The following is a 12932-nucleotide window of genomic DNA, read 5'->3' as shown; positions in this document are numbered from 1 at the left end:
CGGGCCCCCCGCCGGCCCCCGCGCCTGCGGCCGCGCCTGCGGCGGCGGCGGCGGCAGGAGGGGCCGCCGCTCCTCCGCGGTGCTCCAGCCCAAGCCCATCTGCGGGGGCGCTGCCGGGGGCCCGCGGGGGAGCAGGGGACGGGGCCGGGCACAGGGACACCCACACCTCAGCCCCCGAGCGCGGTAGCGCTGCCCCGGCCCGGCACAGCCGCATGCGCGGTCGGGGAGGGCCGGCGGCCGCCTCCTTCCTCCGCCGGCGAGGGGAGGAGGGAAGCGGCGGCGGCGGCGAGAGCTGGGCTCGCCGCCACCGGGGAGGGAGCCTCGCCGGCGGGCAGCGGGGGCGTGCGGGGCGGGGAGGCCACTGGGCCGTCACCCCGCGGGGAGAGCGGTCCGGGGCAGGAGGGGGGCGACTCCCGAGAGCCGCTCTCGGGTGTCACCGGCGGGGCCGCGGAGCTCCGGCCGTCACGCCGCCGCCCGGCTCCGCCCCGCCGCCGCTGCCGGGCCGCGCTGCCCCTTCCGCCGCCCAAGGCCGTGCCGAGCGGAGCTCCTTCAGTAAGAGCCGCAGGAGCATGGCCGGGGCGGAAAGCGGCCGTCCCCCTGCCCCGGGTAGGTGCCCCCCGGGCCCCCGCCCCGGCCCGGGCCCCAGCGCGGGGAGGCTCCGGGTCCGGCCCAGCGGGCACGGGGAGCAGGAGGCGGCGGCGGCGGCTGTAGCGGGGCCCGCTGTGCCTCCCCTGCCGCTCCTCCTCCCACGCGTCCCGCTCAGCCGAACCTGCGTGGGTACCTGCGTGCAGGGAAGTACCGCAGCGGGGAGTCTGTGCTTTTAAAGGGAGAAGGAAAGCGTGTTGAGTTGAGGTGGTTACAAATCAGCCATGGGCCGAACTGGGGGGAATAAACAGTAGGGTTCAGGTAAAACCTGCACTGAAATCCATTGTGAAATAATTCAGGTGAATATGCCATCATGTGGGGGACATTGTGCTTATTAGAAACTATTATCATTTAAATAGAGTGAAGTATATATTATTTCAGTTAGGTTGTGTGAGAATTTATCTGTATATCAACCATCTGCATTTGTCATAAAATTAATGGCTCGTATGCTGCACAGTGCTTCAACTTCCCTTAAAAAAATGGATATTTCAGTGTGGCTTGCTTAGGCATTCTGTCACAAAGTCTGGAAGTTGGCTTGATAAATGCCTGTGTGTGTAACTGGGGAGGGCTGAACAGTGAGGTCCCCACAGGCTGGTTTTAGATCCAGTGTCAGTACTCTCGATGTGCTGGGCAGCACAAAGCTGAATTTCACGTGGTGCTCGTCCCGCAGTTTTGCAGCCAAACCCACAGACTCACGTGAAATTCTTCATGAAACATATGACATTGCATTTTGTTTAGTTCACACAGCTCTGTTTGCTAGACTGAAGGCGCAAAAAGGAAGTAGTATGTGCTGACTGAAATCAGCAGAACTATGATGAGAAAGCAAATTATATTTTGTTTAGAAAAGTTCAGGAAATTCCCCAGGAAAAATAAGATTCATGCACATTTAGATAATGAGGGGACATGCAGAAAATAAACTAAAATTTTAGCTTGCTGTTTACAGCTGTAGTAACAAAAGTACAGTAAAAATGCAGAATGAGATTCAGATTTCATCATGGCTGATGGACATTCTGGTAGTGCTTTGGGGCTCCAACTAAGATTAATTCCCTGTTTTACTAAGTCTTTTTCATACATTACCACCTCAGCATAGTTTAGCCTATGCCAAAGTGTTCTTTCAATTAAGAAGGGCTATGTTACTACTATAATTTAAGTGATTTGGTGGCATTCAGCCAAAGTGCTGTTATTTGCAGAAGTAAACTAAAGTGAAAAAATATTTCTCTCCTTGAACATTTTTCAATTATCTGTAGTAGTCGTGGAGGTTTCATGTTTCTAGTGGCAGGAAACCCATCCGAAAATAAAGCAAATGGGGCTTTGCAGTGTCCTTTTAACTGCAAAAATTGCTCGTGCCTCTCACTATCTGCACAGTCAAAGGAAAACTTGAATATAAGCAGGATAATTCTTTGATGGCTTATCTTATGATGAGTTTAAAGATATTTCGACTCTTGCATGGGTCAGCAAGAAAGAAAAAATTCTGAAAAACAGCAGCAAACTAAAGGGACTGTCAAAATAGGCTCAAAAAATCTAAGTATATTTATTATTGACTTAATCATAGTTGAAATAATTTATTTTGATTGCTTGATTTGAAATCGCTCCATCTTTTCCTAGCTTCACAACCCATATGCGCATCTTTCAGTCGTGGCCTGACCTTTTCTATTCCAGCTATTTAATTAACACAGTGTAATATTCTGTGTGAATTATTCTTGTTTGCAGGATATGGTACCGTTTAAATTTGTTAATGCAAAGGAGCAGTGCATTGTTGATAAACTGTTGGAAACCAAATTAGCTTTATCTTGCAGCTAGCTGATTGCATTATTTTACTCATGGGTATAATAATTCTCTAAATATGCTAATTTCACTCTTTTCTCCGTGTGGTGACATTTTTACTGTTCTCATTACTGACATTTGTAATATTTGGGGTGGGGATATTTTTCTTGCTTTAACCTCATTATAATGTAGCTAAAGAAATTTGAATATTATCAGATGAAATGCACATATAGTCAGGCTAGCAGAAAGGTTATTTTGTGTCCTGACCCATAACTTTCATGTCTGTAGCAGGACTTGCATGGACTTAATGGCACCTAGATCCAAAACTGTGAAGCAGATGCCCATCCAGGTACCAACTGCCCAACCCAATAGCATATCAATTGGTAGGTGCCTCCATTTCTAATCTAAAACTTCTCAAGGTGGCTGCGTGTCCATATTCATACCTGTCTGCCTGTGTCTGGCCTAAAACATTATGGAATTCATTTTAGGAGGAGTTGGTGGCCTGGAGCTCTGATAGACTAGTGGTGACAGACAAAAATTATGTGGCTGAAGCTGTTGTTGCTGCCAAATGCTCATCCCATCCCTGAGGCAGGCCTGGCTGATCCACTTCAGAGTTGGCACCTATAGTGTGCCGATTTAAGCTTTAAGCCTTAAGAATATAAACTGAGGCTTTGACAGGTTTGTTATAAACTTGAGGCATATGGAGAGTCCAGTTCAGCTAAAACATATCTATCGTGTCATGGCTGAGCTGGGCAGTCCAGGAGAGTATCCTCCCTATGGAGCAACCAACCTCCAGTTCCTAGTGCCTTAGGAAGTCACGTTTGCTCTCTCCAGTTCCCGTGCTTTTTACAGATTTGTTCTCCATGTGACTTTTCAGAGATACCTGATGAACTTCAGCGTCCCCTGGATTCTCATGCTACTCTCCCAAAAAATAATATCATGTGTACAATCTTGTCATTTTTTTGTCAACTCATACCTTGCACTTTGATAAGCAACAAGTGACTATATCCTATGAAGTCTGGAAGCATTTTGGCACAAAATGGGCAGAACCTGAAATTAATTCAAAGATTCAAAAGTGGCATCTAGTCAATTCTGAATATTCCTTCCAGCATCTAAAAAAAGGCCCATTTTCCAGGGATTTCCCTCAATTTCTAGATTTCTGCTGGAGCTGTGACAGTGCAGTTTCAGAGCTGCCATAAGCAGCACTAGTGTAGTAGGGAGCTGTTAATGAGTGTATTCTTTACACCCTGTCTTGAACAACACCTCTGAAGGTGAGCCTGTGAGGTGTGAGTAAATCCCATTCTTCCCTCAAGTTTTGACATCCCTTCTAGTTACTCAGGAACAGGTTGTTCAAAATCTGCTCTGTCTTGGGCTTGGTTTGGGCACCTTCCAGTCTGTGTATTCAGTAACTTTCAGCATCTTTTCTTGCCATTCTTTTTTATTGAGAATTAGGTAGACTCTGGCTCTAATGTCATACAACGATTTACTTGTACTTCAGGAGAAAGACGGTTTTACGGTGCTTCCTTTTCCTTTTTTGTAGTATCAACAGGAAAAGAAAATATGGACGCAACATCAGCTTATGAAAGCTGAACAGTTTTATTATTAAATTCAAACACCAGTGTTTTCCAGTGGGGAATTCCTTTATACCTTTTGACTGCAGGCTGTGCGTATCCCCATTGCAAAGTCACCATTGTAGTGGAGATGATTCTAGGTTTGCAGTGAGACAGAGCCCATTCCAGGGTGCTTTAGGGAGATGCACTCCTTTTTCTTGTGGATTCTACCGTTGTGGTTGGCAATAAAAGACCAGATTTCCTGTAGACCACACTGCAGGCTCTTTACTGTGGTTCTCAAAAGAAATATGCAAAAGTCACACCTGACTTGGGCTTTGAGCATATTTAAAGCATTTTGTACTCCATTTATGCTTGTTCTGCCATTCATCACCTGCTTAACAATGAACATGTAGGTGATGATTGTACCTTCTTTGAGGGGGCAGTGGAAGCTGCATGATGTCTTTCATCCAAGCTCATTTTGATGACTACTTCCCTCCCTCACTTATACAGCCTTCAGGCTCCATGTCTGAGGTATTTTAGGGAGGTGTTTTAGGGAGGTTATATTGGAGCTCCAACCTCATCAGACCACCGCCCCCATGTTCTTTCGTTTTATTCAGAGCCAACATGTGCAAGTGACTGCAGACAACATCAATGGAGTATTTAACCTCCCAAAACTGTGTTAGGGAAATTCAGTTTCAAAGATTAATGGTTTCATCTCTTCCTGAAACCCTGAGAATTATGGAAATGAACTGAGTCGCATGAGGATGTTAGGCTTGAATTGGAAATACAGGGTGAAAATCTCCACCTGTCTCCTTGGGCTAGGACTGCCTCTGTGCAGCTCTCATTGTCTGTGATGCCAGCAAGAAGAGATAGTCATAGTGCTCTGGTACTGGTCTGTCTTGTGTCTCTGATGAGTGTGTTTCTCATTTCTGATCAGGCTGCGCCATTGTTCTCCTGTTGTCATTCATGGAATCAGCAAGGGGGTAACTTAATTACTGCTCTGCTGTAATTAACGATGTAGACATTAGAGAGTTTGTTTCTGTTGGTCTGGCCAGTCACGCTTAGCTCATAGGTATGCTATGAGCTCTGCAAATGAGTCTTCTGAAGACCTGATTGTCTGGGTGGGTGTTTGGGATTGAGGACATAAAGCTCACAAAATGTTGTTTGCCTTTTTGAAAATATTACACCGTCATGTAATTCTGTATAGAAAGAAGAGGCTAAATGTATTATTTCTGTATCTGTGCTTTTCTGAAGAGGGGCATGATTTAAGTTTAAATTATTCTAGGCTTTGCGATCACAGACACAATGAGATTCTTGGGAGTAGATACAGTAGCATGAGATTTTGGGTATAAGTATTTTAAAAAAGAGCGATGGTGAGGTAGTTTAGATGTTTGGTATAAAAGTGCAGCTTTAACCTTTTGTAGTTTTATTTTTTTGCTAATGTTCAGGGAGTTCTCTTAAATTTCCACGTACCATATGCTTTTGCTGACTGGACATAGAAGACGTTATTGCTTCTAATACTAGTATTAAATCAGACATTGGTTAGCAGTGATGTTAATGTTTAAAAAGAAAAGAAAATACTGAAAGTCCTTTACTGAAAGGAGTTTTCCAGGTATGCTACTAGGTTGAAAAATACCGAGTTTTGGTAAATCTTGCATATTTCAAGAAGCTTCCAAGATTCAAAGCATCACTACTGTCATAGGTTCTTGTAAAATTAAAGGTCACCTTCGTTCTCCAGAAGTGCAGGTGCAGCTGATTAGAACGGGAGTTCATAGAGATCTGAGTGGGGACTTGGGCCTGTAGTCCTTGATCTTTTCTGATATTTAGCTCTTGATGTTTATAGATGATGAAACTTTTCAGGCAGCTGTTATTTGAAAAAGAAAAGAAAGAAAATCTCTGAAGGGAAGATGGTAAATATATGTTGACATCACTAGCAGCAGTTTGTTGTATTATGAAGTTGTGAAAGATAAGCTGTGTAACAAGGCTGTGCTATTTCAATAAATGCAGTTTCTTTTATGTGTAATATTTATATTTTAAAAATCCTAACATTAATGAATGTTAAGGTTAAAAATTAAAAAAGCTTGGTAGTTTACATTTTTGTGCGCTGTTTTAGGTCAAGTGTATCCTTGACGTTATGTCAAAACAAGATTTTAGTCTTTATGTGAACCCCAGGGTTCAAAACGTACACCGTTAACAGCTTTTCACAGGCAAAATTCATATTGCTGCATGAGAACCTTTATAAAAAGAAATAGCAACTTGGAACAAAGGTTAAACTCACTTCTGCTTATTTTACCCGTGATGAAAGAAATGGAATTATGTAAACAATGGAATAATAGCCATGCTTTTTGTTGGATGTTCCTACAATAATGGCAGTTGCTGAACCTAATACCCTTATTGTGCATGTTGGTTACTGCACATTTCAGAAACTGTTCTTGAGGTTCATGTGGTGGTTCTCTTTCACTTCAATAATTTATGTAATTCAAAAATAGCTAGTATAATTTCATTCTGACAATTAATTACACCTCTAATTGACTCAGTCATTAATCATAATTTGTATTCTGTGTGGTACAATAGCTAACAAAGTCACATATACTACCATCATAACCCCTTTGTGGATCAAATTCAAAAGTTCAGTTGTATTAATGACTGTTTATTACAATGTTTTGTAGAAAAAAAGCCCTATATTTTTAGAATACTATTGACTGTTTACTACAGTGGCTTCTTATGGGGAAACAGTGTATTTTAGAAGATTTAGATTCTTTTGTTGTTGCCATTTTGAAGTTCTCCTCAGTCAAGGTTGCAGGACAGAACAACAAGAAAGTCACAAATGGTTACAGTTTCTGACAGTGAATTTTGTACAGTGCATTCATCTATTTAAGAGTAGGGCTTTTGTGTTTATTACTGACAAAGAATAGAAAAAGAAATAGAAATAAACCTTACAGTTTGAACAAATACTTTTTTTTCTTAGAAACACAGACATTAACTCCCTGACATGCCAGTTCCCTTAACTTCAATCATAATGTTATATTAGTATTAATTTTTGTATTAGGTTTTCCATTTATTCAGAAATGTTGTCAGAAAGTGTCAGAAATCAGTGCCAGTGGGGTATTGGGAAGAAATGGCTTTGCCACTAAATTTTCTCAGCAGCGGGTGGGTGTAATTTACACCCTGCAGACAGACAGAAAGGTGGAATTGTGGTAGCCTAGCATAAGGAAAAACAGGGAAGTCTGCCCTTTTATTTCCTGGTGGAAGGTTTTGGTCAAAGACCATAGTCTTTTCCTCCAAGCATTTCTTCTGCTAGAGGAGACCAGTGGAGCTGAGATCATTCAATATTCAGTTCATTAGCTGAAAACCGACATGACTGCTCTCTAAGCATGCGCTACAGGATGGGAGGAGTACAGACAACAGGCAAAAGCTGGCCAGGGGTTCAGGAAGAGCTTTCTAGGAAGAGCCTGTAAGGATTTAGGGGGAAAATTTCGTAAAGGTGTGCTTGAAATGACACACTGTCATTTAGAATGGGGGCAGGAAGTCCCTCCCAGTGTGTATTCTGGACTCAACCCCTTACTCTGCCCTAAGGAGTCTGGCAGCAATTTCCTTTGCTTTATCGGAAGGACAGTTTGAGGTTTGAGGGCATAGCCCACACTCTTATCTTACTTCATGTCTTGAGTCACTTAGACTTACCGTAAGACAAACTGTAAGATGCTCAACCCTGCCACAGGAGGACTGGAATGTGAGTCCAAATTCCTGTTTTGGCCTCTTTCTTTTCTTTTGATGCCCTCCTTCCACAGTGAGGAGAGGAAGGAAGGGTGTGTTGACTGCAGGCTACCAGACTAAGCTTCAGGTGCCAGTTTTACAAGTGCAGACTGGTCTGTCCAGAGAGTCTCCATGAACTTCTTCCTCTCCTTCAGTAACCAAAATATTTATGCAAATCTAGGTTAACTGCCTGCTGGCTGTGTGTGTTTGCAGTATTAACATTCCCAGAGTCAAAACTAATAGTAACAGCAGTAACTGGTCAGGAAGTAATACCTAGGTGTTTGTGTAGCCTATCCTGATAACTACATGTGTGTATTTAGAGACATTTCTGTTTGCCCAGAGTAGGCTGATTATAGTGCATAGTGTTGTAATCACATGCAGATTATTTAAAGTTGTTTTTTAATGTGCAGAGGCAATGTAGTGTGAAACCATTAAGTCTGACCTCCAAACCAAGTAATTTCTTGAGTTACCTGGCTACTTTGTATTAATGTATTCAAAATGCCAAATTTTAAATTTTTAAAAATTTTTTTTTAAGAACTAAGGATAAGGAAGTATTACAGATTTGCAAGAAAAACAATTTAGTGATGCTTGTACCAAATACATTTACCAGGATTTCCTTATACTCCCTCTTTTAGAAAATAATTTTAATACCTCTCAATTAAATCTTGTATTTTAGCAGCAGGGTGTTTTGGCAGGAGCCAACTGCCATGCACTAATAAACTCTTCTAATTTGCTAAATTATTTTAACTGAATGACAGTACATTTAGCTTTTTAATGACAGTGCATTTAACTTCTGAACAACTTTGATCAAGTCCACTTTTAGACAGACTGCCTGCTGTGCTAAATTCTTTATTCCCAAACCCCACTCAGTTATTCAGAAAAACTGTTAATCAGAAACATTAAATTATTTTTTCTCTTAGGAGCACAAAGTCTGCTGGAGAGTACTTGGCCAATTCATCGCTGTTCTTTTACCTGCCCTCAATGCTGAGTCTCGATGAGTCTTCATGTTTGACAGTACTTCATGTAAAGATGACTTGAAAGCTTTGGTTTTTTAATTGGTAGATCCCTATTTTGCAATGTGTTCCCTTTCTGAAGAACACCTATGTTTTTGGCCAATTATATAAGCTGTCACAGTTACAAAACCTGAGCTAAAACTTGGTTCATTTTTTCAGTTCCTGGTTGGATTCTGTACATGCCTTGTATAAAGTCAAAACATGAGACAAATTATTCCTGCTTCCTTTTGTGCTGTGAGGCCACACCATTTGTGATAGAAAGAACTAATTTAAAGTATTCCTTTTCTCTTGTGGATCAGAGTACAACTGAGAAAATGAAGACTCCCACAGAGCTTTTCTTTTGAAAGGGAATATGCATTTCAATTCTTTCTGGCTACCCAGTCTCCCCTAGGAATTTCATATTTAAAGCCCAAGATGTGCAGTGGATGTTTTGCTTCTTTGCAACACATTTTATTTATACACATTTTTACTTGTACGCATCTGTGTCCAAACTGTGCACGCTTATATATAGGCTTTACAACCTCAGGTTTTGCTTAGGAATCAGTTACCTTCCATCTCAGGCTAGGAAATACTGAGAAGCAAGAGCCCAGCTTTTAAGGTCTTTGTGAAGCTATAATGACAATAACTAAGGAAAAGATAATTTTAAGTTATAATTCTGCTAATATCTCTTCCAGGTCTTCTGTATTCAGATACATCTTTTAATTACTTCTTAACTTACTCCTACAGCATATAGTTCCATCAGAAATCTCTGTTGGTCATAAGCAGAGTTCTTCAAATTATCGTAATGCCTATTTGATGTAGTATATGATATTTACCTTTTATCATGTCTCTTTTCTCTAGCAGGCACTTAGATATGCATGACAAATATTATAGGGAAAGAATTATGTTTAACTAACTCTGTCCTCGCCAAGGAAAACATAAAACTGAATCAAGATGCTTACAGATTCTTCACACAGATTTAGCAAGAATCCCCATTTGTCTTTGCAAAAACCCGCAATGTACATTTATTTAAGTCTTTAGATTTTGTAAAACATTTCAAACTTCACGGTGGGTTATATGCTATGTATTGTATGTGATTATCTATATCAGGAGAAGATACTTATTTAGCAACGATCTTAGTACTGTTTGAAGATAGGAATGATTAGCATCTTACTAAGACAGACTGTCCTCTTTCATTCTTTCTAAATTTTATAGGGAAATAGGTTTATAACTGAAGAAAGGGTGGTGACGTGACAAACATTCAGTAGAGGAGAGGCTATTTAGCCTAATTTTTTTTTTGTTTGGCATTGAACTCCCAGTAGCTGGAGCTCTGAGCTTCCTACTGTGTATGCACTGTGGTTAAAACCACACCTTGCAAAAGCACAATACGCATGTGGAAATCCAATTAGAAAGCCACATGGAATCAACAGTTGGCTTCAAAGAGCCTTTCTGTCTGTTCCAGTAAAATTTCAGCTTTTGTGGCACAACCCAATCATTGAGTGAAATTACAGGATAAACCTGAAGCTTTTGTAATAAGTCAGCTTTACAGTATCCTCCAAAAAAGTGTCACCAGTTTCTTGCATTTATTTGGATTTACATTCTCTAAAATAATTAAATGTACTGCCCTTAAAGCAAAAAAAAACTGAGTCATCAAAAAGACAGCTGTGTAGTGATAAACATGACCTAAGCAGGAATAATTTCATTTTTATGAGTTGGGAAATCTGAAAGGTAGGTAAGGCCAGCCAGCTCCCACATGGTGAAAGCCACCTCTGTACAATATTATAATTGCACTGGTGAAAGACAGGTAGTTTTATAAATCCTCTGGGAGTGTTCAGATCTGGACTGAGTCTTGCCTTAGATCTTGAGCAGAATCACTGTAAAGAAACATGCTGAGCTTTAACCTCTTACCATGCCTCCTGCCAGCTCCTGGTAGCTGCACCAGCACGTGCCCTTGTGTCTGCAGATGGTCTCTCTGCCTTCTCTGGACTTGCTCCCTCAGGTATACTAACCTGTTCCTTGGAAAGCCCCAGAGCTCCTTCCTGGGGGCAGGGAAGACCGTATGGTGAGACATACGGTCCCCGTGAGGCCTCCTTATGTCCTGGTTGTGCAAGTTGCTGGAGCGCGAGACTGAAGGCCAAGTGTCAGAGACATCTCTGTGTCACAGCAACACCATCCTGTCAAGTGTTGCTCTGCATATGAGAGGAACTGTGGAAAACAAACCAAAATCCAAACTACCTCCTGTCATCACCCTTAAGAAAGAGAAACTATTAAAAAATTTCATGTTCCGTGAACATAAAATATCAGAGGTCTTCAGTTTTAAAGCTTCACGAAAGAGCTTTCATGAGTGAAAAGAGAGGGATTCAGTTTCCCTGAAAGTCTGTGGGAGAAGAGCCCCCTTGACTGTAGGAAACCCCAGCCCTGATACCTCCCACTGAATTTCTGTGAAGATAGCAGCTTAATTTAGAAAACTAAAAAGCACAGCTATGCAAGAGTATAAACCCTATTGAAAGAAGTGGGACTTGCAAAAGTTACCAAAGAGATAACAGCACACAGCATGCACAGGGCTCCTCTTATTCCTGCCATTCACACTTCAGCATTCATAGATTTATTTTAAGCTTATATTTGAATTAATCCTGTAGAACCATCCTCAGTGACCTTGTTCTCAGTGGGTTTTCTTTTGTGTTTCCCCCAGCTGGCACCACGGAGCTGCCCTGTGTGGGACTGGCTGGTTCTCCATTACCTGTCCCACACATGGGGAGGAGCAACAGGCAAAATTAGCGCCCAGCAGTAAAGGAAATTTTCTTGTTCTGTATTTATTTAACTAATTGTGCGTGTGTAATTTGACCCCTAAATTGAGTGATTGGATTTAATTGGTTTGTTTATTTGAAGTAAGCTGCTAGAAGTCATAGGGAGCCATATGTATCAACTCGGTGTGTTAAATCTTAGGCATTTTACAGATTCTGGATGAGTTAACTTCAATAGAGGTTAAAATAATGAATGGATTTTTTTATGATCTGAAGCTGTAGTCCACCTCCTCATCTCTATGGAACTGTTATGTTATTCCATTTAAAATAAACAGATATTCCTTCTCAATATGTCCCTAAAGAAAAGTTGTTCTGGAAGTGCTGAGTTTATTCAAGGTTGCCAGCATCTCAGCTTGACAGTTTCAGTGGGGCATATAAATCTCTAACAGCAAAGGAGTAAATGGAAATCTTGGGTTAGTTTAGTTCTTGGATCGGCACAATTTCCTTTTTGTAAGTTTTCTGTCAATGAAATTTTAAAACACTTTAAAAATACCTGCTGGTTTGGTTATGCTACTCTTCCTCCATTTAAATCAAATGCACAGGAAGCTGGTTTGCTATCTCTGAAAATGCACTACACTTTGGAAAGAATCCCATGCAGAAAGAATAACTCATAAAATTTATGTTCTCTAAACTCTGGACGTTATTTGCAAGGTTATTTTATTGTTAGCCTAATTCTAAACAGTTTGGCTACAGTGGTGCTTTATTGCCTAAGGTACAAGTGAAAATTTTAATCATGTGCCTGTTTTTATTTTTTGCTTCACATTCCGTGTGCTAAAACAGTGCTTTAAGCTTTAGTGTATGAATGTTCTTTCAGTGTTTGCAGTATAAAGTTGACTTTAAAAAAATCTACGAATGTAATAAATCAATCATAAACAAAGGAGGTGTTAGTTCTTAATGTTTCCTGCGCTGTGGGAGATGGTAGGTAACACTTCATGTGTCATAAATCATACATCTCTGCAGCTGGTTTTTTTTTCCTTTCCATAGGTGAAGGTGTCAAACCATTTACTCCTGAGAAAGCCCAGGAAATTGTGATGTCTCTACAGCAACCTGCAGTCTTCTGTAACATGGTTGGTGACTGGCCAGCCCTGCACTGGAATGTGAAATACCTTTCTGCGATGTTGGATGGAAAACCAATCCAGTTTAGGCTAGGACTGAAGACGGTGGATTTAGGTGAGAATGAGGTGGACAGGCGTTAATGTCACAACTCTCTTTTTTAGGTTATGCAATTGTTTGCCTTTCCATTGCCACTGTTCACTCTCTAGTGTGTTGCTTTTCACTGCAGGCTGTTTTTAGGACATGGAATTTGGCCAGCAGTGAAACTCTCCTTTCTCTTTCTCATGTGTTTATTCTTAGTAGGAAGTCTGGTGGGTAACACTAACACAAAAGAATCAAGCATCTCAGTTTTCCTTTGTAGTGTGGTATTT

General features: G+C 41.4%; 2 protein-coding genes across 5 annotated transcripts in view; one reads left to right on the top strand and one right to left on the bottom strand.

Annotated features, from left to right (window-relative positions):
- Window positions 1-275, bottom strand: part of SLC49A4 (solute carrier family 49 member 4) — a 64795-nt gene extending 64520 nt beyond the window's left edge. The window contains exon 1 of the mRNA XM_027636402.1: window positions 2-275. Coding sequence (XP_027492203.1) covers window positions 2-99 — 98 coding nt within the window. The 5' untranslated portion in view covers window positions 100-275. The remainder of the gene's footprint in view (window position 1) is intronic.
- A 213-nt stretch (window positions 276-488) lies between these two features.
- Window positions 489-12932, top strand: part of HSPBAP1 (HSPB1 associated protein 1) — a 37248-nt gene continuing 24804 nt past the window's right edge. For 2 of the 4 annotated variants that reach the window (XM_027636400.1, XM_027636398.1), the window contains exons 1-3: window positions 537-606; window positions 2701-2792; window positions 12493-12678. In XM_027636400.1, the coding sequence (XP_027492201.1) occupies window positions 2708-2792; window positions 12493-12678 (271 nt within the window). In that variant the 5' untranslated portion in view covers window positions 537-606; window positions 2701-2707. Of the gene's footprint in view, window positions 607-2700; window positions 2793-12492; window positions 12679-12932 lie in introns of those variants that run through there. The other 2 variants (XM_027636399.1, XM_027636401.1) reach the window with 2 other exon arrangements.

The sequence above is a fragment of the Corapipo altera genome, unplaced genomic scaffold (assembly GCF_003945725.1).
Source record: "Corapipo altera isolate COAL_440 unplaced genomic scaffold, ASM394572v1 45, whole genome shotgun sequence".
In the NCBI taxonomy this organism is placed as follows: Eukaryota; Metazoa; Chordata; class Aves; order Passeriformes; family Pipridae; genus Corapipo; species Corapipo altera.
Note: the sequence above shows the minus strand (reverse complement) of the source record. Positions and strands in the feature narration are given on the sequence as shown.